This window comes from Ambystoma mexicanum, chromosome 2q (assembly GCF_040938575.1).
Source record: "Ambystoma mexicanum isolate Mex_15411 chromosome 2q, UKY_AmexF1_1, whole genome shotgun sequence".
NCBI lineage: Eukaryota > Metazoa > Chordata > Amphibia > Caudata > Ambystomatidae > Ambystoma > Ambystoma mexicanum.
In genome coordinates this window covers 455,429,204-455,454,736 of record NC_090924.1, presented here as the reverse complement: position 1 = coordinate 455,454,736, position 25,533 = coordinate 455,429,204, and the positions used below count along the sequence as shown (strand labels likewise).

General features: G+C 48.0%; 1 protein-coding gene across 1 annotated transcript in view; it reads right to left on the bottom strand.

Moving 5' to 3' along the window:
• LOC138568762 (synaptonemal complex central element protein 1-like) overlaps positions 1–25,533 on the bottom strand; it is a 1,666,397-nt gene that overhangs the window by 840,384 nt on the left and 800,480 nt on the right. The window contains exon 6 of the mRNA XM_069646543.1: positions 983–1,037. Coding sequence (XP_069502644.1) covers positions 983–1,037 — 55 coding nt within the window. The remainder of the gene's footprint in view (positions 1–982; positions 1,038–25,533) is intronic.

The following is a 25,533-nucleotide window of genomic DNA, read 5'->3' as shown; positions in this document are numbered from 1 at the left end:
CTGATGGAATGTCAAGATAGCATAAGCGACGATACCTTAAAAGTAGAGGCCAACATATGATTTTCTGGAGCTATTTGGCAATCGCATTTGACTCCTTCATCTGCAGGGAGTGTGCCCTCTTCCAGTAGGGAGATATTGCCCAGGGGATACTCACGGTCATACTCTGGGTATGTGTGCACTACCCCAGGGTGCGCTATTTAGACATGTAGCTCCCATTCATCCAGGCAATGTCCTTGATCTGTGTTCAGTTGTTGCCACTCTTGCCTCATTGGATTGCACTTTTTTAGGGGATTACAGCTTACTGAGCTCTTGAGGTTTTGACATTATCGCTAGAGGTCGGGATGGGGGAGGTTCTTTGACCTCATGCACTTATTCACCCAACCCCTATTTAGGGGGAGGCACAATGCAATGTTTCTTTGGCATGCTTGCTATGGTCTTGCCTGTGCACCTCTAGGGCAGCAATGCACATATTTCTCCTGTGGGGAAAAATAAAGATTGACAACACACAATCTGGCAGGCGGAGAGCAGAGCCCAGTATTGGCAGAAACCAGGGGAGTTGCTAGGTCTGGAAAAGACCCGGGGCTAAGCTGATGTCGGAACTGTCGGGACTGGGGGCTAGCTAGTCTTTTCGCTGTAGCTCCTGAGAGTCTATCTGGGGCTACAACCAAAAGATCAGGGGCTATAACCCCCTTAGCCCCCCCTAGCAACGCCCCTGGCAGAAACCAATACTATCAGTTAATTGAGCTCAACTGTCAAGATTCTATTTGAAAGTGCTAATGCACCTGCTCAGTACCACCAGAGGAAGATGCCCCAATTAATACTTTAGAAACTAGAGATCTCCAAGTGGAAAACTAGAAACTACAAATATTTTCTTGTTCCCCCCAACCAACATTTCCATAAAAACACCTTACCACCCCATGGCACTAAGGATATTTGGTGCAACAAATATTAGTTTTAAAATATATATACACACACGCCATACCTCTGAGTTTCAGCTTCCCTCTCCTCACATTGTAATTGCAGTATTCTACAGGTTTCTGCAAAGAGAATCACATTCACTGTGATAAAATTCACTGTCGCCTGTACAACCGACATACATTTGTCAGATTTTGTGTCTGTAGTTTAGATTTAGGTGAGAATTTATCCTACAGTGGGGACGCCACAAGCAGGTGAGGGTGGAATGTAGGAAGGTGATCAAGAGTTAGTGGCCACATAGTTCAATACTTCTCTCAACACTTTATCTCCAGGGCATAAGATTTCCATTTACCCATGCAACACTGTCAACAGTTCAGATTCTATTTGCTTTGATGTACTGCTTTGGTACACAGAGCAGCTGCTCAGTTTGAGTAGTATGATTGCTAAGGCAAACAGCAAAACAAACACATTTGAAAATTTAATTTTCTCAATGTTTTTTTCAGGTTTGAAAAGATAAATAGACAAGCAACATATACCTACATCAAATATTCCAAACCCTATGATCTACAATCAGTAAAACAGAGGCTAATTATCCTAACTATATGAATAAATGAATATAAGGGAACCAATGGTGTAGAAACAGAGAAATAACAAACATATTATAGCAATATCAGTGATGTTCATCCCCATAAAGGACGTGCAAAACCCCTTTGACAAATTTAGGAAAGGATACTCACCCTAGTGACTACTCTACTCCTAGTACAATGTCGCCTTTCCTCCATATTTTTGGGAGTCCCTGCGCAGCGGGCATGGGACCGGAGACATAGCAAGTCCAAACGTGCTTCCCTTTTAAGAATGTAGGTGTGGGCCACGTGCGCTTAGAGCGACAATGCCCTGAACCCCACCTCTCGCACTCCTTCCCCTGAGACCCAGATCCATTGAGAGGACCAAGAGGAACTGTCTAACTAGTATAAGGGGAATGGGGGCAGGCATATGGACAAAAGGGGACATTGGACTAGGAATACTGTAGTCACTATGGTGAGTAACCTTTCCTTACTCCTAAATCCCTTTCCTCCATAATTATGGGAGAGTGTAGAGCACTACTGTGTCCCAGGGAGTATGAATTTAAGCTGTTGTAAAAATACTACTTAGGACTGCCTGTCTAAATTGGGCATCAGCCCTAGAACTGGAGTTCAGGGTGTAGTGTTTGCAGAAGATAATGGGGACACCCACGTTGCTGCTTTGCATATGTCCTCCCAAGGTACATGACGTTAAAAGGCTACTACCATACTCTTTCTATAGTCAAATGGGCATGCAGGCCTTGAGGGGGATCTTGCCTTGCACATAACATACGTGGGAAATGCAAGAAACTATCCATCTGGCAAAGTAGCTTTAGCCACCTATTTGCCAGGATGTACCTCACCAAAGGTGGCAAATAGTCTGTCCGAGGACCTGGGAGGCCTAGTCCTCTCACGATAGACCCTAAAGACTCTTGGAACAACTAAGTCAAGCAGAATTTTATCAGCTTCTGATTGTGCATCTGGATAAAATACAAGTAGCATAATGTCTTGGTTAATGTGGAAGCGGGAGACCATCTTCACAAAGGAGCTGTAAGTAAGACTACCGTATCTCTATGAAATGACAGGGATCGGAGTTCACTGATAAAGCGGGCTGAAGTAATTGCCACTAGAAGGACTGTTCCTCCGACGTATTCCTTATCTTTTGATAATAGTCTTTCCAGCTTTAGCTGCTTTCGGAAATTAGTTTTCTCGACAGGGTGCAGTGCAGTAACCCCGTCAACTCGATGTCCCTCGAGGGCCTCGGTTCAGCGATCAACGTCATCATCAGTATAAGTAGCGTGTGCAGCGCCCGTTGGCTTCAGGTCTGTTTCCCCCCACCCTCTGTAGAAGAATTACCAGCAATAGCATATATGTTAGTAGACTCTAAGAGAGCGTAAAAAGTAAGGCACGCAAACTGTACGGTAGAGAAGGTGGGGAGGGGAGATGAGGAATCCATGGGAGGAACATCCAACCAAAAGAACATTACCACGGGTAACTTGTTCTTCGAATGGTTGTGTCCTCCCACGTATTCCTCATCTTTTGATAAACTCCCAAAGCAGTAATAATTTGGGCAGTGGGAGTACGAATCATGGACAGAATGAAGGACAGCCTTTCCAAATCCTCCTTCCTGAGTAGAAGTTGAGTCCAGACAAAAATGTTTATCAGCTAGTTGTAACACGAGCGTCAGAAACGATCACGGCCTACCAGGATTATACAATGCTGGTGCAAAGGCAACGTTACAGCTACGTTGCAGTCAAGAGAAGATTGCGCACTGCAGGGATGAAATACATGTTACTCTACCCGGCTAAGCTTAAAGTTCTGCACAAGGGTAAAGCCCACTTCTTTGAGACCCCGGAAGAAGCGGTGTGCTAGCTGGACATGCATGGGTGTCCAGAGCCGGAAGGGGACCAGGACTGAAGCGGAGAGGATAAGTGAGTCGGTGATACAGGGGCAGAGGAAGTGCGAGCGACACTGCATAAGGGTAAGGGGGCGGGGTTGTTAGCATAAACTGAATGGTAATAGAGCAGAAGCCCCCTGCCATATATGCTCACCAACGAACACTGGACTAGAATATAGTGCTGACTATTTAAGAATGTGATGCATAGCGCTGCGCTGTATAGACATATCAGAGCCACAGGATACTTGCCCTTTATCCCCATTAGTAGAAGTAGTAGGTGCGCCGATAGGGCGACATCTCCCCACAGAGTCCTAAGTACAGGCAGTGACAGGAAAGGGCTAGATGTGGGGGAGCCTGAGATCCAGGGATGGAGCTGGGCAACAGTTGGGAGGGAAGGGGGGGTGTTTCAGTGTGAGTTGGGGTGGGGAGGGGAGGTGGGAGGAAGGGTGGTTGGGGTGTTTGATGTGTTGTTAGTTAAGGGGAGTTTAAGTTGGGAAACAAGCCTGTGCAGAGGGGGAATACAATTGGATTTGGACTGCACTGCTGAGGGGAGTTCAAGCTGGGATATGACAGGTGGAGGGGAAGGAGGGACTCTGATATGCTATGGGGGATCTTAAAAGAGTCACTTGGAACATCAGGGGGCTCAATAGTTACCTGAAGCAGAACAAAGTCATGCTATATCTACGGAGACAGAAGATAGATATTGCCTTATTGCAAGAGACGCACCTGACGCAAGATAAGATGGAGATGATCAGGAAGAAATGGAGGGGTACGGTGGTGGGTTCGCCTTATTCGGCTTATGCTAGGGGATTGATCATCTGGGTGGCGCCACACGTCCCGTTTCAGCTGCTACAGACGCTGGTGGAGACGGACGGAGGATGGTTGTGGTGAGGGGATTGGTAGAAAATAGGGAGATAAGTATCTTGAACACGTATGCCCCGAACCAAAACACTGCGGCATATTTTAAAACACTGTGTAACAATCTTAGTATGTATGTAGGGAGTGCAGTGATTTGGGGGGGGCTTTAATTACGTATTGAACCCTAGGGTGGACAGGTCAGATGGGAAATAAATAGGCCGACCCCATCGGCTAAAGCGCTACGGTTGCTGCTGAATGACTTTGGGTTAGAAGATGTATGGAGGGTGCGCCATCCTCATGAGAGGCAATACTCGCATTATTCCGCCCCGCAGCAACTTTGCACAAGGCTGGACTACATCTTCGTTACTCCAGAGATACTGACCGAGATCATGCAAGTTGAATATAAAGCAAGGGTCCTCTCGGACCACTCGCCTCTGATCCTTAGTTGGCAATGTTGCCCTCCGAGAGCAAGAACTCCGACATGGCGCCTCAGGGCAGAGGCGCTCAGAGACCCCCATTTCAGGGAGGACATGAGGGAAGAGATAGTTAGCTATTTTGAGACAAATACGGGTAGTGTGGATTCGTTGGGCGCATTGTGGGAGGCTTTCAAAGTTGTGATGAGAGGAACAGCCATAGCAAAATCTAAGGGATTGCAGGGGGGGATCCTGGTGGACCTGCAGCAAACTGAGGGGGAACTGGAAAGGGCACTAAGAGAAGAAAATAGTACCAACCAAGATGCGGATCTGATACCAGAGCTGCAGCAAAAGTGCGCAGGGCACTGGGAAAGATTGTGTAACCTTAACTATAAAAAGTATGTAGAGAGGCAGCACGCGGGAGGAGACAAACCAGGAACGCTTCTGGCATGGTTATATAAGAGTGAAACCCCTAGACCCCCGATTAGATCGATAATAAGGGAAGACGGGACAGTGGCGGACACCAAAGAAGGAGTTAATCAGGAGTTCACAAACAATTATGAGCAGCTTTATGGGGTTGATAGTGAAGATGATCATGCGATGATAGTGGAAACACTGGAGCACATAGGATAGCCTCATATCAGTGCTGAGGAGAGAGAGGAGATGGACGCACCGATTACTTTGGAGGAGTTAGAAGGGGTGGTAAGGCAGTTGCCAACTAGTAAGACCCAGGGGGGTGATGGACTACCGAGCGAATTTTATAAAATATTTAAAGATGAAGTGCTCCCCCCGTTGTTAGACATGCTGAATGAGGCGTACGAGCTAGGCAGACTGCCAGAGTCAATCCGAGAAGCGATTATAATACCACTTCCCAAACCCAACACGCCGGGGCATAGCTGCAGCTCTTATAGACCCCTGTCGATGTTGAATCAAGATAGTAAAATTCTGACTGCCATTCTGGCAAACAGATTAAGGAAAGTCATAGGCAAACTGATACACCCTGACCAGAAGGTCTATGCCCCAAATAGGAACATATCCAACAATCTTAGAAGGCTCCACAGAGTCATAGAATATAGAAATGAAAGCGAGAACGAATTGGCAATTGTATTGTTGGATGCAATAAAGGCCTTCGACTCGGTCAAATGGCCATGGTTGTTGGCGTCCCTTGCTGGCTATGGGATGGGTCCAGGATATCTACAGTGGGCAAAAATGTTATATAGTGAACCGCTGGCCTGTGTTAAAACAGGGTCAGTGGTATCGGAAAGGTGGCAGCTCCGTACGGGAACCAGGCAAGGTTGCCCATGGTCCCCTATGCTCTATATATTTGCCCTGGATCCCCTAGCTATCAACTTAAGGCAACAATATGACACGATAGGCATTCCTGTGTGGGTGAACGACACCTGATATCATTATACGCAGACGATATACTATTGTATTTGCGATACCCAGAGGAAAACCTCCAATATGTTTTGGAGGTGATGGGGAGATATGCGGAAATGTCTAGAATAGCGGTGAACCCTCAGAAGTCTAGTATGTTCCCGTTGGGTGGTTATAAAGGGATCCCTCTGAAACAACTGCCCGTGTTGCAGGTGCCGTGGGCGGCCAGCACATTTCGCTACCTGGGAATAGATATATATCACGCTGTGGAAGATGAGCATAAGCAAAATACAGAAGTAGCCATCGCGGAAATTGAGAACTGTATGCGATTTTGGGTAAAGCTGCCCTTAGCAATGATAGGACGTAGTGCAATGTTAAAGATGGTGGTCTTGCCCAGGCTCCTGCACTACTTCGGGAATATCCCGTATTGGATACCAAAGAAGTTTTTTAGCAGACTGGCCAGCATGTGCAGGGACTTCCTATTGCAGGGCACAAGGAACAGAGTGGCCCTCTGGAAGCTAGAGAACTTTTATGAGAAGGGGGGTATAAAGCTGCCTAATTATGAAGTTTATTATGTTGCAAGTCAGCTGCAATATGTGGCCAAATGGCTCTCGGAGGAGGTGACCTCCGAGACCAGACTGTTCAGGCAGGACTGTGCCCCATTCTATCTGAAGGAGATTATGTGGTTGCCCTAGGCAGTAATGGGTGGGCGCCCCAAGATGATGGTATTAGGATGGAAGATGTGGCGCAGGGCATGCCAACTGATGGGGAACCCATGGCCGTGCTCCTCTCAGGTACCACTGGTTGCATTGGCGGGTGGAGAAGAGCAACTGATGATAATAATTAGGAACCATTGGGAGCCGGCCGGTATAGCGACAATGGGGGATATTTGGCAGGAGGGGACCATAACGAATTTTGGGAAGTTGGAGGCGGAAACTGGCTACACACTGGCCAGTATATCACGTACCATAGACTGGTACGGAAGATTAAGAGTACGTGGTCCGAACTGGTGCTTGAGGAAGAACCAGATGCTACCATAGATATAATATACGACATAGCAGAGGGGGGACACGAGATATCCAGAATATACGAGATGATGATGGCCAAAGTGGGAAAGGAGATGGTGCAATTGAGACTAGAATGGGAGAAGGAAGTAGGGACCCCCATGGAGGATGGGATGTGGGAGCGTGCCCAAGGATATCACAAGAAGGTGTTGAGGAACGCAAGACTTAAGCAGATGCAATTATACATTACGCATAGGGCGTATCTGACACCACAGAGGATAGCCAGGTTCAAGAACGCAGGACGACAGGCATGCCCTAAGTGTGATGAGGAAAACGCGGGCATGGTGCATATGTTTTGGTCATGCCCGGTTATCGAGCGCTTCTGGGGCGAGGTTGCACGCAAACTAGCGGAAAAAGGTATCAAGATCGTGGTGGATATTGTGTGTGCTTGCCCGTTAGGGGCGTTCCCTAGGCCACGGAAACTTAGGCATGTAAGCAAACTGAAAGATCTGGCATATGCGCTTGCAAAGAGGAGAATTTCTATGGGGTGGAAGACGTGCCACAAACCATGATTGGAAGTATGGTGGAAAGACCTGCAGAAATGGGTGGAAGCGGAAATCACGGTATGGCTAGAAGCTAGCGGTGCTGGGGGGAGGAGGAAACTGAGACCCTGATGGCCTGGAAACTATTGGTAGCAGAACTATTTGGGTCAATATATGACCCGGTGGATCCCACGGAAGGGGATGCCCCATCACAAGTTGCAGCAATAGAACACTAGTGAGAGCAGGCTCGTAACGGGGGGTGGGTAATGGGAGGCAGTGAACAAGACTGAAAATGTATAACCGAAATGTTATTGTGCACACTGCAAGTTTGGTTTGTATTGTTTGTTTAAATATTCAATAAAAAATAAAAAAATATATATGTTTACCAGCTAGTCTGTAACATTCCCCAATAGCTAGAATAATCCATCTGAATAGAGGTTGTTTTGTCACTGCCAAACCTAATTTGTGACCAGTATAGCCAATGAATAACTGGTCATCCTGGCAAATTGGACATTCTTGAGATGTAGAAACTGAGAGCCCTTCTGGGGTCCAGTCTATGTAATCTCTCCTCTTCCTTTCCAGGATGAGGAGGCAGGTTAAAAGTTGGTAAAATTATTTTCTGTGACAAATGGAAGTCAGAGACTAGTTTGGGCAGAAAAGAAGGTTTCACCTTCAGAATAACTTTGTCGTTATAGAAAGTAGTGCATGGAGGTGTACAGGAAAGTGTCTGCAACTCGCTCACCCTGCGGGCTGACGTTATTGCTACTAACAAAATACTTTTGAATGTTAATAGTCTTAATGGACACAAATGGATTGGTTCAAAAGGTATGCATTTCAAGAATTTTAGTACAAGATTTAGATCCCATACAGGGACTTGAAAGGGCTTAGGTGGAAATACATTAGTGAGCCCCTTAAGAAACTGAATGATTAAAGGGATTTTAAAGTATGAGGTTTCCTCTGAAGAGCACTTGAAAACTGAAAGCGCTGCCAGATAACCCTTTATTTTTCCAATCTGGAGCCCCAGATTTTCCAAGTTAAACAAAAAGGATAACACCACCGGTGTATCGCATTGAATAGGATCCACATTCTTATCCCTACACCAGCTGCTGAATGTATTCCAGTGGCAGCGGTACAAGAATTTAGTTGCTGGCCTTCTGCCCGAAAGCAAAATCTCCATTACGTCATCCGGGAGGCCCCAATCCTTATATCTCAACCTCTCAGAAACCATGCGTGAAGTTTGAGTATCTTGACCTCTGGATGGAGAACCCAACCCTCCTCTCTCTTTCTCTCTCTCTCTCTCTCTCTCTCTCTCTGTCTCTCTCTGTCTCTGTCTCTCTCTCTCGAAAAGGTACTCTCTTTGTGGAAGACGTATTGGAGGGCAGATGTGCATATCCAGAAGGTCCGGGTACCACATCCTGCTGGCCCAATCTGGGGCAATTAGGATCATGGATTTCCCAAACTTTCTCAACCTCCTCATCACGTGAGGAATGACGGGACTGGAGGAAATGCGCACAGTGGTGGAAACTCCCAGCCCACTAGGAACGTGTCCCCTAGATCTCCTCTTGGGGGAAATTCCCTGCAGCAGAACAGTTCGTACCTCCGGTTGACACTGGTCGCGAACAGATCCACTTGAGGGGTTCCCCACGGGTCAAAGATCTCTTGAAGGACTTCTTGAGCTAGCTCCCACTCATGGGAGACTGTGCTCTGCCTGCTCAGAGTGTCAGTTGCTGCGTTTTCTTCTCTGGCTAGGTGAACTGCTGATAGGGAGACTCCTTCTTGAATTGGCCAGAACCACAGCAGCATGCACAGTGGTAGTGATCCTACACCTCCTCTCTTGTTGAGTTATGGCCACTGTGTTGTCTGTCATTATCAGAACATTCTTTCCTCATACATATGGCAGAAAGGCCTTCAGTGCTAGTTTGATTGCCCTCAGCTCCAAAAGGTTGATGTGTAGTTTAGACTCCGATGGAGATCAACAACCACTGATTGTCAGATCATTGGTATGGGCTCCAATACCCGCTTAGTGAGGCGTAAGTGACTACTGTTATCTCCAGCTATGGTTGCCAAACGCGTTCTCCCTTCAGAATGTTGTCCTCTCAGGCCCACCAGAGAAGGTCCTGTGCGACCCTGCTCGGAACCTGAAGAAGGCCTGAGAATTGCAACCATTGAGTCCTGAGAGCCCATTGGAGGGGTCTCATTCTCAGGCAAGCACCTAGCACCAAAGAAATGTAGGATGCTGTGAGGCCGAGCAACCTCAAAAAGTCAAACGCTGGGGACTCTAGAATTGGGTATCCATCTTCAGAATGTGTTAAGCCCTCACCTCGGGTGGCATAGCTTTCCCCGAGGTTGCATCCAGGACTGCTCTGATAAACTAGAGTCTTTGTGATGGTATCATGTTGGACTTCTTGAAATTGAGGGAGAAGCCCTGTCTGTGGAGCGAGTGGCAGGTGATACTGAGAAGTTCCAGGGCCTGTTCTGGGGAACGTGCCCTGATTAGCCAATCATCCAGGTAGAGGTAGACGTGAATCCCTCCTCCCGAGACTCGCCGCCACCACCATTAACTTGGTGAAAACCCTTGGGCGGAGGTCAGCACGAATGGCAGAACTGGAACCTGATAATGAGAACTGCCAACTGCGAACATTCTGTGTTTGTGATGGATAGGCAAATGAAAGTAAGCATCCTGAAGGTCCAATGACACCATACAGTCTTGGAGTTGGAGGGTCTAAAGGATCTGAGAAAGGGTTATCATCTTGAACCTGTCCTTCCTGAGGAACTTGTTTAGGTTTCGTAAGTCTAAGATGGGTCTCAATCCTCCGTCCTTCTTGTCGATTAGAAAGTTTCAGGGAGTACCAACCCTGTTCCTCTCCACTACAGGTACCAGTTCTATAGCACCTTTCTCTAGCAGGGTCAAAATTTCCTGCACCAGGAGCGGATCTGGAATATTGAAATAGTTGTTCCACGGTGGGTGATCCTGAGGCCTTTTTAGAAAGGGAAGGCAGTAACCCTGGGCTATCGTTTCCAATTCCCATGCATCTGAAGTAATGCATGGCCATTCTTGCAGATGCTGTGAGAGCCTGTCTCCCACCGTGGTCTTGTGGGTTAAGGCCTCAGAGAGGTTTTGAGGTGGCTGAAGCAGCAGCTGAGGGCAAAGTAGCCATTGCTTGGGCAGACTTAGTATCTCTACCTCGTCCACCATGACGGAATCTTTTCTGGCCTCTATGACTGACCTGTCTTCTCCCTCTTCCAACTGAGTAGTAGAATCGAAAGGACTTACCCCTCCAAGATGATGTATCGGCGTAAAAATGCTGAGGCTGTCTGACTGCGGCACTGACAGACTTAGCCCACGCTTTAGAGGTGTGCAGCTTTTCCAGACTTTCATCAGCCTTGCTGCCAAACAGCCTTGAGCCGTGAAAGGGCATATTGAGAAGCCTAAATTGTACATCTGGTGCAAATCCAGAGTTTCTCAACCACGCAAACCTGCACAGCACGGTACTAGTTGCCATGGATCTGCTAATACTATCTGCAGTATCCAGACCTGAATGAAGGCATTCACACATTGGATCTTTACCATCCATGATGATAGCCAGAAAGCCATCTCTTTCTTCCCCTTCATAAATATGGTCCACGGATATTGCTAAGCAATCCCACGGGGTGAACATAAACATTGACAAGGCACAGGTGGCATTAGCCAATTTCAAAGCCATACTCCTGGCAGTAAAGATTTTTCGTGACCAAGCGTCCACCCGCTTGTCATCCCTGTCCGGAGGAATAGTAGGGTATGCAGATTGTTTGGTGGACTTGGCTGCTTGAACTACTAAACTTTCCGGTGTTGGATGTTTAGTTGATTATTCTGGGTCACTGCTGGATGGTCTATATTTTCTAGGGAAGTTTTTGTTAACTGCCAAAGCAGTCTCTGGAGATTCCCAATTTGCGGCAACTCTTTTTTTGGAAAGCCACATGGAAAAGTAAAATTGGATCTCTCTGTGGACCTTGGTCTAATATATCAGTCAAATCATCCTGCTCAAATGTTGGATCAGGTCTACTCCACCCCAAAAATTCCATTACCTTGCTCATTAGCTGTTTATACAAGGCATCAGCATGGTCAGAGGGCTCTGGCTTTCCAAATCCTAATTCTGGTAGTGTATCCACACCAGTGACTGTTTGTAGATTTTCCTACAAATCTTTAATTCTACACTCTTCTGAAATTAATGCATCCAGTACATTTGGGGTACCAAACTGCAAGCCAAAAGGTGGAGTGTTATCATCTGAAGGCTCATGGTCTTCATATATTGATGTTAAGGACTTGAAGAAAACCTTTTTTGGCAAGGGCTTATATGTCTTGTCCTGCGCCAGTGGAGGCTTCGACAGCTTCGATAAAGTCGTTGATAACGACTTTGTAGTAGCTTTCGACTGTGTCATCAATGGCTTTGAAACTGACGTTGATGGCTCTGATATTGATGGCGTTGATGTAATTGGTTCAATTACCGTGGAAGTTGTCGACTTTTTCTTTTTCGAAGGAATCTTAGAAGGACTGGATTCTCGGCTTGTCAAAGCCCTTGTCGACTTTTCGTCAGATTGAAGCTTTGATGGCTCTCCATTCTTATGTCACAGACTCGAAGGTTCACATGGTTCACTCTTTGACTTCCCTTTGTTGTCTTTATGCAGAGCAACAGGGGCATGGTCTTTCACCTACTCCTTCGAGGCGGTCAGGCCACCTTCTCGAGCAGGGAGTCGGATTTTGTTGGGCATATGATTCTCTCGGGAGAGGAATCACTTGAGGTTGAAGGAGATCTGTGGTGTCTTCTATTTGCCTTCTTAGTAGAAGACGAAGAATGACCCAATGGACTCCTTGATCGAGATCTTTGTTTTTTTTTCGACAAGGAGATTCTCTTGACTTGTTGGATTTTCTCTTCTTCAAAATATTCGAAGGTGACTTTGAGGGGGTCCTACCCACTGCTAGCTGCTAGTTTACTTTTATGCTCCCTTAGAGCTGTTTCGGTCATCGCCTGACAGGAATTACACTCCGAAGTGCAATGTTCTGTGCCGAGATACCACAGACATATGCGGTGTGGGTCAGTGATCGACATTTTTGCCACACAATCTTGACACTTCTTGAAACCTGTCTTAGGCGTCGATGGAGCTGACGATGAAGACATTTTCATAATTAAATCTGGTGATCAAAGTTCAGTGAAGAACCGAAGCACGTCATAATTCTTTGAAGCGAATGCTGCACTGGAAAAACAGAACTGAATCCAACCACGCTGTGCACGCTACTTCTACTGATTATGACATTGACCGACGAACATAGGCGCTCGAGAGACATCGAGTCGACGTAATCGGTGCACAGCTCCCTCTGTCGAGAGATCGAAGGAGGAAAAGGTCTAGCAGGCCAGACTTGTTTTTCTTTGGAATGGCGAAGAACCTTTAATAGACACTCCACCCTGGAACCTTCTCTATTGGCTCTATGAGCAACAGCTTGGAAGGAGTGGGAAGATGGAGAACTGAAGGGAAGAGGAAGGCGGTAGCCCCTGCGGACCATGAACAGGGACCAGTTGTTGCAGGTTATGGCTCTCCATAGAACAAGATGATAGCACACTCTTCCTCTGAACAGAGAGCTGTGGATCTGCACCCTCATGTCACTTAGACTGTTTTGCTTCTGGAGTGGTGGCGGCTTGAGAGAAGATCCCCCGCAGAGAAGGACATGCTTGCTTCTTTCATGGAGCACTTGGAGATCTGTCTTGCCTACTCCAGTGGTTGTGGAAACCTCTAAAACCTCCTAAACTTTTGGCCGTGACTGTCTCTGAAGGTCCAGGAACCCTGGATTTACGGGGGGTTTGGTTAGAGCTGATAAAGATTTAGCAGTTTGTACACTGCTTTTTAAAAATTCAGCTCCTCTTCTGTTTCTGGGCTGAAAAGTTCTGCCCGTCAAATGGCAGATCCATAATTTGCTCTTGGATGTCTGATTGAAACTTGGTGGCTTTGAGAGCGCTTGTCGCCTAAGAGACGCACCAATGCCATACACCTAGTAGCTGTGTCCAGGTGGTGATAGGAGGCCTAAATGAGGTACTGAGTTACCTGGCAAGTGTCAGCCAAGCCTGAGGAGAACTCCACTTGAAATTCTGGTGGGGGGAGAGAGTCGTGGGCCGCCCAGGTATTTCCCGAACTTAAGGTTAGTTGCTGCCATTACTGCTTCCGCAGTGGCGTGACTGAACCTCATGGTGAAGTTTTGATAGACATTCTTCCCTGCATTATCCATGTGGCAGTCCTCCGACGAAGAAGTAGAGCAAGACGGTGTCTGACTCTATACGGAGAGAGTAGCTGCCGCCACATTAGTAGTGTCTGCTAGGTGTTGCTCATCACGCACAGTTTTTCCACTAGAAGGGATCTGTACCTCATGCCCACTCTTTTTGCCGAATTTGTATAGCTTCCCCCACCACATCAGGCTGAAGGTGTAGGCACAAACCTTTCCGTCTCTTTCCTTGAGAGGATTGATAAAAGGATTCCTTGGTCTGTCTGTGGACTTTCTGCAACTGGAATCCCCAGGTATTCCATAAGCCCTTGTGCCCTTGTGCACTGTAGTAGAATGCTTTAATAAACAAGGACACTTCCTCACAAAGGCCCTACAAGGAATTGCCATCTGGCAAGGGTGTACACGCTCGTAGCCTTTTTAAAAAAAATTAATGAATACTAATTAAGATGGTAATTCTATCTCAGAAAGGGTAGCCTGCTAATCTGACTCCTTTTTATAAGCTTCATGCTGAAAGCAAAGAAGAAACCTGTGCACTTCGACATCTGTCTCCTGATCTACAGCTCCTGCTCTCCAGTGGCACTGAGCAGATTCAGAACTCACAGCTGCACTGTTTGACAGCTGCTGTGACAGCCAAGTCACTACAGTGCAGAGGCTGCATTTAAATCTGCATGTCTGTCCCAAACCACATCATTATGAGAGTTACTAACCTGGTCGTAGTTGTAATATTTTAATATAAGCCATACTCAAGTTTAGGGTATAGTGGCTAGTATCCTCCTAATTATTAAAGCCACATCTGATTGGTATTATGCATGTGTCAACGCTGTGAGCCCCAGCCAACTGTGGACAGGCTATGTGTACTCCCACCCCATACCCTCCATGGGCTTTCTCTGCTGCACCCAACAGGACTGGAGCCTAGTGTCCTACCACTTTCTGATTCTTTGTGAGGTCGGGGAACACTTTTCTCCAGCAAGACAGCCCCTCAGCAGGAGCTGTGCTGGGAAACAGGAATCCAAGGGAACACACTTCACAAAAGGCCTAATATCACACCAGGAAGTTGCATACCAAAGGGCCTTTAATGCTGAGGGCATGCAAAGGGGACAGGATGAGTATAGAGAAGGGGGGGGGGGTGTTGTCAGCATAGCTGGAGGAGAGTTAGTCCATCTTGTTTCTTTTTGTAACTCTCTTTCCGTTAGTCCATCTTCTTTCTTTTTGTAACTCTCTTTCCTGCCTGCCCCCCACAATTCCTTTAGCACAAAGCGCTTTTGGTTTGGTGTCAGAAGGTAAAGACCCCTGGTCTTAAAGACAGGGACTGGACCCCTACAAGCAGTCTTGCTTTTGTCCGATCATCTCTGAATTTTTGGCTATAAAATAGGGGGTCTCCCATACCTTCTCTGATTCATCTTCAACCCTTCAAGAAGAATTAGTTGGACTCTGCTGGGAGAGCATTCCTTCCAAAGTCCTCTGTTGTTAGGTGAAGGCAGGCAATTCAAGGCAGAGACAAGCTTTCACCCTAACCATCCCCACTGCACATTCGGGTGACCTGCGGCTGGAGACTCTCTACCAGCTACCCCAATACCGAGAACCCCACGGGAGATCAATGACCCCTGCAGGTGTTTGCTAGCCTCCCCCGTATTTGGGAGAAAGAGAACAAGGACCTATATAATATATTATTATGTATTTGTAATTTGAAAATGCTTAAAACTAATAGTGATATGGCTGATAGAACATATATTACCTTACAGAGTTGCCCCAAACCTTGGATACAATTGCTTCCTGGTTTTCGTGTAAAAGCATTTGCTATTACTATGTTTTCATGTATTACTACATTGATATTACCTAATCGTATTTATTCAAACAATGCTTTTATGGAATATGACATTCCGATAAAAAAGAAGATGATAATGGCATGAGTGGTGCCAGTCCAGTAAAGAACACTATGTTGCAATTGTTTAAATATAGTGTTCTGTGAGACCTCCTTCTCTATGAGATGTCCCTTACTGCTTTGTTAAGTCCCGCAAACCGTAAATAATATCCTGTTCACTCTGCTCCCTCATCTCCCAAAAAGTGAGAAACTTCTCATCCCAACACAAATCACTTGAGAGAATAGAAGGGGGTTGATTGAGAATTCTTGGTGGTCTGAAGGCATCTGTAATTCTTTGATTCCTTCTCAAGATATGTAGAGTTGCCTCCTCCATCCTCAAAAAAATCCATCTGCTTTATCATGGTTGTTCCATCCTGTTAATGGTATGCACTTTATTGAACAAAACCAATCCTGCCTGTCATATTTTAATAAAGTTACTCACCGTAGTGACTACCTTACTCCTAGTCCATAGTCCCCTTTCCTCCATAATTTTGGGACATTCCGTCCTGTGGGACGGGACCGGATCACTTTTTGTAAAAAAAGCATCAAATTTAAAAATGTGTCCTCCTCTTTTTACGTGGGGTACTGCACGCGGCCGTAACACCACACTTCTTAGCTCTGCCCCACGCATCGCCCTTCAGTCCGTTTCTATCCACAGGTCTGAGACCATTTAAGTAATAATAGAGGATACTCATTAGAGGGGATGGCGGGCGGTCATATGGAGGAAAGGGGACTATGGACTAGCAGTAAGGTAGTCATTACGGTGAGTAACTTAATTATACTCCTACGTCCCGTCCACTTTCCTCCATACTTTTGGGAGATTACCAAGCACTCCTTACAGGATAATAGGTGGATGGCATTCCTTTACTGAAAGAGGTTTTCAAGAACAGCTTGCCCGAACTAGGCATCACCCCTGGAGCTCAGGTCTAAGCAGTAATGTTTCATAAAAGCTGATGGGGAAGCCCACGTGGCTGCTCTGGCAATGGTTTCCCAGGGAACATATTTTTGGAAGGCAATGGCAGCTGCCTTGACCCGCACAAGATAGGCATGAATTCCCTTTGGAGGTTGAATGGCCCTGAATGGAATATGCTTCAGAGATACAGGAAGCAATCCATCGGGAGATAGTTTTCTTTTTTTAAACAATTTTTACTAATTTTAACAACATACTGTAATGCTCACCTGGTATCCACAGGGACGTCACTCAGCCTGTTCTGACCTCTTACGACCTCGAACCCTTCTCTGGAGTCTACTCGACTGGAAACTGGGCCTGAAACACAGGATTGGCAGAGTTTAACTCCCTATTGTCTCTGTGTGCTTGAACCCCTTCTTCCCCGGGGTCCAACCCTTCCCTTTGATCCACAGCTCACCTTGTTTTCTTGGAAAGTGTGCTCTCCGTCCTGCTTTCAGCGCAGGGGCACCTTGATTGATGCGGGCTCGTTGCTGCCTAGTTACTTCACTGGCAAGAGTCCGACAGGTAAGTATAATGAGTCTTTTGAACAGTTCTCTAACTTCGTTCCTTTCCTTCCTTAGATGATGGCCGGCGTCCGGGGATGGCGACGTGCTGCTGAGATGAGTAGCGCTGAAGGTGAGTGAGAGCGCGATGCGCGATGCGACCCTTTCGTATTTGTATTGAACTGAGTTCTTTTTCTGTGTCTTTTAGGTGCCGCGACGTTTTCAGCGTGGATGCCGGTTATGAAGAAGAAATGCAGTGAGTAAGCGCGGTATGCGGCGCCTCTAGATGTTTCCATGCTAACCTGGAGTGTCTTTTCCCTCTTGCAGATGGATGAGAAGTTCCAGAGACAGAGTTCCCCCAGAGCGGCTGGGATTCAGGTAAGCATTTGAAGCTCGTACAGTCTTTAAAAAATAAGCGAAGATTTGCTGAATGCTTACTAATGCTTTTTTTCTGTTCTTTTCCCTTTTCCTTAGGAAGCGGTGTGGCGGGATGGGAATGACACCACCGAAGATGCCCGCAAAACAGAAGGAGCGATGAATGATGGGCAGAAGCGCCGCAAGGTAAGGCTGTTCCTAACAGTGTTCTTGTTCTTGCTGGAGCTGAGCGCAGAAGAAAGATGCAGGCCTACTGGAGACCGATCTGAGCACGATGAGTGTCACGCTGCAGGTGCAGAAAACACAAAGCATGTTTCTCAGCCTGGGCGTGGCTTAAATAGTCTCTGGGGATCCCAGGTGTCTCTGGGCTGAACCACACCCAAAAGACTAGACTGCACATGCAGTTCTGGGAACCAAAATATATAGGGGCATCCATCTTGTCCCCATCAATGCACTACAAGTCCAATCCCCAATGTTATCCTATGGGAGTGAGTGAGTCTGGTGCCACAAGCGTCAAGTCTGACTCCAAGTGGGTCTTTGGAGGGATGGAGAGGCCCTTGAGGGCCATGTAGGTGATCGTGGCCTGGCTCCAGCCTGACATCTTGGAGGGCTGGGGACATGAGGGGCAGGAATCATGACACATACCAAACTCAACCAAAAGGAATCGGACAGTGAACAACACTTATACATTTCAAGTCTCTTGTGCTATGTCTCTACTGTGTCCACTGCATTCCCCTTGCCGCCCTCCCCTATCCCAAGCCTACTCCACACCACCATCTGTTACCACTTCCACTAGGGACGCCTCTTCTTCTCCTCCTGCCGATGAATCACTGTCCTCTTGGACAGTTTGGGCAGATCCCGATAGCATGGCTACTAAGTGTCTCCGGGCCATCAATGTTTCAGCCCCCCCCCCTAGTAGCTGCTTCGCTCCACACCACTGTTTCGGCATCTGTCCAATTACAAAAGTTGTGCCACCACACTTCGACTTTCAGTCTACTACGTGTTTTCCAATTCATGGCTATTCTGCGCTTAGCCAGTATATAAGTCAGGTCTTTAAGTTTACTTACATGCTTAAGCTTACGCGGCCTGGGAAACCCCCCCACCATGCACGATCACAAAGACTCCACTTCTAGCCTTATCTCTTTCTCTGCCATGTGGTGGGCTACCTCCCCCCAGAACTTCCTTATTTCCGCACATGCCCAGAACATATGTGCCAATCCCGCATTCTCTTCCCCACATTTAGGACATGATTGTGTTCCTGCATTCTTAAACCTTGCAATCTTCTGAGGGGTCATGTACGCTCTTTGGGTAATATACAACTGGATTTGTTGCAACCTCACGTTCCTAGTCACTTTCTTGTGGTATCTCTGTACCCTCACCCACAACCCGTCGCTCATGTGTTCTCCGGCTTCCTCCTCCCAGTCCCGTCGCAACTGGCTCACCTCCTTTTCCACTCTTGACATCAATAGCTCATAAATTCGGGAGATCTCATGGCCACCGTCTGACACATCATAAAATGTTTCTATGACAGTGTCAGGCTGGCTTTTCAACATTACCACTGACCAGGTATTTCTTATCTTTTGCAACAGTCTGGTATATGTGATATATTGTCCGCGGTGTAAGCCAGTGTCCTCCACCAGTGCGTTGAATTCTACCACCTTTCCATCCTGCCAAACATCCCCCTCCGTTGCTATACCTATCGGTTCCCAATATTTCCAGACTGTCTTCCGTAATTGTTCATCCACCCCATTCAATACCACCAGCGGTATCTGTGGGGAATACGGGAGTGAATTCCCCATGATCTGGCAGGCTCTTTGCCATATCCTCCGTGCTCAGTCTAAAATTCCTGACCCCCCTCCTCCCTGTGATTTAGGTATCCATATCCATTCTTTCAGGAAAAACGGACCACATTCCGTTTCAGGAAATAAGACTGGTTCAGATGAAGATCAGATAGCACCTTTGGAAGGAAAGAGGGATTAGTCTGGAGGACAACCTTATCCTTGTGAAAGGTGAGGAATGGATGTTCTACCGACAAGGCCTGAAGCTCGCTTACATGACTTGCCAAAGTTACTGCAATCAGAAAGGCCATTTTCCATGAAAGGAATTTCAAGTCTGGCGTAGCCATGGGTTCGAAGGGTTTATGATATAAAGCAGTGAGGACCACATTCAGATCCCAGTCAGGATGTGGGCTGCGCACAGGTGTATACAGATGCAACAGACTTGCAAAATGCCTTGTAAGGACAGGGTTTGACAAAGAAAAAGAGCAAGAGTCCGTGGACAGATAGGCAGCAATAGCCGACAAATAAGTAGTCCTACAAGACAAAACATGCATGCCTGAAGCTACCAGATGAGAAATGAAAGATAGCACCGTGTCGATAGCAGCTTCTCTGGGATCCAGCTTTTTTGCTAAACACCAGTGACAGAAACAGAGCCATTTGCTCCTATACTGAGACCTGGTCAAAGGTTTTCTAGCCGCTTGGATAATATGCATATTATCCGCAGACAAATTGAAACTCTCTAAAGGTTTTGAACTCATGCACCAGGGCGCCAAGCTGAAGGATTGTGGGGAGGGGTGCCACAACTGCTGATCACTCTGGTGAAGCAGGTCGGGAATCAGCGGAAGCCTGATCGGTGAGCAGACTGACAGATGCTGTAGCTCCGAAAACCAGAATCTGGCTGGCCACCACGGGGCTATGAATAGGAGAGTGCAATTCAACGTGTTCCTGAGCTTGCATAGCGCCCGGTGAATCAGAGGAAGAGGCGGGAAGGCGTAGGCCCTCGTGTTATGCCGTAGAATCCCGAGAGCATGCCCCAGGGAAGAGGCTCCGAGCCCGTTCCTGGAAGCATAAAGAGGAAGTTTCCTGTTCAAGGATGTCACAAAGAGGTCCACTTCTGGAGTGCCCCAATGGCGAAGAAGCTCGGAGAGGATCTCCATGTTCAGCTCCCACTCATAGCTGACCACCGCTTGCCGGCTGAGAGTCTGCCGTTACATTCAGCTGGCCTGGAATGTGTACCGTCAACAGCCAAACACTGTGCTGAATGGCCCATTCCCAAATCTGAATGGCTAGATCTACAAGGGGAGGTGACCTGGTAGCCCACTGCTTGTTGACGTAAAACATGGATACTTCATTGTATGTGCGGATGCGAACCACCTTGTTCACAATGCCTGGCTTGAAAGCTTTGAGTGCCAGGAAAATTGCCAGAAGTTCCAGATAGTTTATGTGAAATTGTCTGGCCTGTGGCGATCACAGGTCGAAAACCGGAAGATGATCCCTCATCGCGCCCCACCCGATAAGGGAGGAGTCCGTCGTAATGGTCACCTGAGGGGAGGGCTCCTGAAAGGGTGCACCCACCGACAGATTGTTGGAAGAAGACCACCAAAGGAGATATGTCATTGTGTAGGGTGGAACCGGGATCATTTTGGTGTCCGGGTCCACCGCCTGAAGCAAAGAGCTCCGAAGAGCCATCTGCGTAAGTCGTCTCTTGAGACGCGTCAGGGGAAGAGCAAGCACGCACGAGGACATGAGGCCCAGAAGCCTCTGGAACCACCAGGCGGACATGCTCTCTGACTGAATGAAGACTTGACACGTGGTTAACAGATCTGCCATCCTGTCCACCATCAAGTACACCCTGCAGTCGACCGTGTTCCAACAAAAACCCAGGAATAGCAGGTCCTGAGAGATCTTCATGGAGGAGTTCCGCCAGTTCACTGACAACCTAAGACTGAACAGGAGCTGCAGGAGAGACTGAAGATTGCTCGAGGCTTTCACCGGTCAAGGACTGCGCAGAAGCCAGGCATCCAAATATGGATACACATGAATACACTGTAGCCTTAAAAAAGCCACAATGACTGACATCATCTTTGTGAAGACACACAGCGCAGAACTGAGACCAAAAGGGAGCACTCGAAACTGCTCTCCCAGGGGGAACCGCAGATATCTCTGATGTGGGCTCCAGATCAGGATATGCATATAAGCATCCTGAAGATCCACTATGCTGAGCCAGTCGCCCTTCTGAAGAGAGGACTTTATTTGGCAGGGCGTAATCATCTTGAATTTCTCTTGGGGAAGAGAAAGGTTGAACTGGGAACGGTTGGAATGGTGCGCAGTCCAGCCTGGTTGGGTTTTGGCACCGTAAACAGACGAGAGTAGAAGCCCTCCCCTCGTTCCACTAGGATAGACTACCTGTCCCTGAAGAAGAGGCTGCTGACCGAGAGAAAAAACGGCCACATGGCTGCCTCTGGCGGAGTTACCCGGCGGAGGATCAGTCCTGTGCGACCTGCAATTTTGGAACTCTCTAAAGCCTGAAGAGGATCGAGATGGGGACCCAGATCTCTAACCTTTGACTGGGGCCTTCACAAGCAGCAACAGAGACTTGCCAGATTGCGTGCTCGCCTTAGTCTTGTTGAGCTCGGCATCTGTTGAAGAATGAAACAACTCTTTGCCCTCAAAAGGCAGGTCCAGAACCTTATCTGGGACCTCCTTCGAAAACTTTGTTGCATGAAGCCACGTCTGACGAGAGGTGTCCACCCCCAGCCTGAGGCCACGAGCCGAGGTGTCAACATGATGTGCAGCAGCTTCCAGCATATCCTGCTCCATCACTCTAGCGTCTGACAAGCCGCCTTTAAAGTCTTCTAACCTGTTGACAGGAATGAACTCCTGGAAGTCAGCCAAATCTCTCCATAGTTTCATATTCGCCGCCGCCAGGATGAGCTCTGCAATTGCAGCGCCGAATTGGCAAAAATCTTCTTGCCCAAGGAATCAAGCCATTTGTCCTCCTTGGACAGAACTTGAGCCGCAGCTGCCGAAGTCGCAGAGGCCGGCTTAGATTGCAGAGTGGCAGCCGCTACCACCGTCGAGGACGGGAGCAGGCATGACTCCAAGGCTACTTCCTCAGAGGTGTGAAGCCTGTAACAGGCATCAATTCTTTTATTTATGTGCAGCCTGTTGTGAGATTTATCCCAGACCTTGCGAGCCTCGGCCAGGACGTCCCTCTGAAGGAACAGGACGGTGCGCTCCTTTGGAGACAAGGTCAGTGCCCCCGAAAGCACTCCTTCCTGCGGAGCGGGTGCCTCAAGCACTGGTATGTCAAGAAGTGACATCATGTCCAATACCTGGTCGTGAAATGCTCATACAGAGTGGGGCTGGTCCTCACTGTCCTGATCTGCCAAAGGGTCGTCTAGAGCATCCGGATCGCCCGACTGCAACGCAACAGGCGTCAGATTGACATCACGCTCTGCTGAAGACTTGTCCACCGTTGACAAGGGAGGCAGAGGCGGAAGAGCCGGAGGAGGGCCGGGAGGCAGAGGAGGTGCTACCACTGGGGAGAAAGGCACCATGACAGGAACTGTCGGGGCAGGCAACGGAGTCTGAGGGCAAATTTCCCTAAAGAGGCCCTTAATGTACTCCCTCATGTGATCAGAGTTCATTAGACTATGAAATTTCCCAAAAAAAGCATCCTCTGCCAAGGCCTTAAGTGCCGGAGTGGGCAGAGGCCTCTCGGGAGGAACATAACACCACAAACGTAGAGAGGAGGGTGCCAAGAGGGCCCGCCACCAACCGGGTCTACATAGACCAATGGGGCAGATGTAGGAGGAAGCGAGACTGAATGTGGTAGTAGCATCCAAGCACGCCAGTCATAGGAAGGGCGGAACGGATTTACACTGTTGCGTGGATAAGGTTGTCCACCAAAAAGAAGATTCCCAGCACCTGCCGACGATAGCGTGGGTGTGAGAGAAGAATACAAAATGACCGCTGTAGACCACGCAGGAGCGCCCGCCATTTTGTGACCATCTGAGGAGAACTGCGTCACATGTGTAGATGAGGCAGTTGACTCCACAGATTGGTCAGGGGACTTGACTGAAATTTTAGCCTTGACACAAGGATCCTCGGCAGAGCCGGTACAATGGGGCCTTAGATGTTTACTGGACATCCTGTGCCTTGAATCAGCCTCCAAAGGAGGGACCTCGGCAACGCCGGTAACAGAGGAGTTACGGTCGACGACCTTTCCCTGTGCCCCCTCAACAGAACTGGTACATCCGTGAGCGCGGGAAAGTTGAGGAATCCACCTCAAAGACAAGACCTTTACAGGCCTCTCAGTTCTGTTGGTACACACCTTAGCCTCGGAACAGAGTCCGGTCTTAATAGCTCCCTTGAGAGGGGCCTCGAACTGTGGTTCGGTACAGAAAGCCTCAACAGAGGCCTCAGGATACACCCCGGTGTCTGTGTGGGAAGCTCCAGACAAGGAGACCTCATAGCGAACTCCAGTACCCAACGCCTCAGCACGACTATGCTGGAAATTAGCACCTGATTGTTGAACCTCGGTTCGTGATCCGGTAAAGGCAGGCCCCTCACAGAAACCCTCTGAGAACACCCTGGTACGCCTATTAGGCCTGCGAGGCACCTCAGGGATAACCCCGATAGCAGAGCTTTTGAAGCCCCTCCCGGACCTGGAGGAGCCTGGGAAGGAGTCCCCAGGGCCGGGGTGCCCTCAAAAGTAAAGAACTTACCGTGCGCCTCTTCTTTCCGTCAATGAAGAGTTGGAAATGTGATGGAGGAACCTTCTGGAAGATTTCCTCCCACTTACAAAGACGACGTTGAAGTGCCCAGACCAAAAGGGAGTCGCAGAAGAAACACGAGTCCTAAAGGTGATCTGTTCCCAGACACTCCAAGCAGAGAGAATGAGGATCCGCCCTAGCGAAGCGACGCTCGCAAGACGAACAAGTGGCAAATCCTAGGCGCTCCGGCATAGACGGAGGACTATGCGATTGCAGAACCGGAGCAGGAGAGAAGGACAACGGGAAAGAAAAAAGGTCTTCCCAGTGATGTTAGTGTGTCCAGCCCCGACCGCGCAGAGAAAAGGACTGAAGGGCGGTGCGCGGGCGGAGCTAAGGGGGGCTACGGCCGCGTGCGGTACCCTGCATAAAAAGAGAAGAAGGACACATTTTTCAATTTGATGCTTTTTTTACAAAAAGTGCTCCGGTCCCGTCCTACAGGATGGAATGTCCCAAAAGTATGGAGGAAAGGGGACAGGACGTAGGAGTGATATAGCATATGACATATAGCATAAAATCAACACATGTATACATTTAATAGGTTGAGACCTTTTCATTAAATTGAGAAAAGTTCAAAGCTAAGAGAGGAATGAAATGTGTGTCACAAAAAAATTCAACTACTCAAGGATTCATTTATGTTCACAATTTATATTGTCAGCTTTTACAATGTTTCTGAAGAGGGACTGCAGGGCGGCCATGCTAAGTGGAATCCCTAGTCTAACGCTCAACCTCCCATGAGTTCCCTCCACCCTAGACAGGTTCCACAATTCCCCAGCCAGACATAAGGTTATATACCAAACTACAAGTGAGGGCCTAATGTCCACAGCCTTGTCTATCTTGCTACCCCCAGAGTTTTGTAAGGAATCCTTTTTTTTGCAGATGCCACATAGTATGATGTTGAAGATATGCCTTCTCTCTCCCCCTCTCCTCTCTCTCTCCTCCTACCACACGCCTCACTCTCTCACTCTCCCCCTCAGATCTTTCTCACTCTCTTTCCTTCTCTCTATCCTACTACTCCCTCCTATCTCAATCTGCCTCTGTCTCTCTGATCGTTCCCACTCTCCTCCCTTCCTCTCTCTTCTACTGCCCTGTCCTATTCTCCAAGCTTCCCCTCTATGCCTGCCCACTTTCTCGTTCACCCCTTGTACTCTCGTTCTCTCTCTCTCTCCCTCTGAACCAATCTCACCTTCAAGTGTCTCTCTATCTCTACTACCACCTTCTCTGACAGCTACTTTCACAACAACCACCCCATTCTCTCACTCTTGGCACCACTCTCTTTACCTGCACTCTCTTTCAATATTGACAACAATGCCTCAGCACTCTGCTCCAACTTCCAGCCTTCACCTTGTCTATCGGTACACCATCTCTCTTCCTGAGCTCACTCGATCACTGTTCATCCACACTCTCACTCCTCCCCCTTCCCATTAGTCCTTACTACCACCTGACCACTCTGGCCAATGTATTCTTACGCATTCC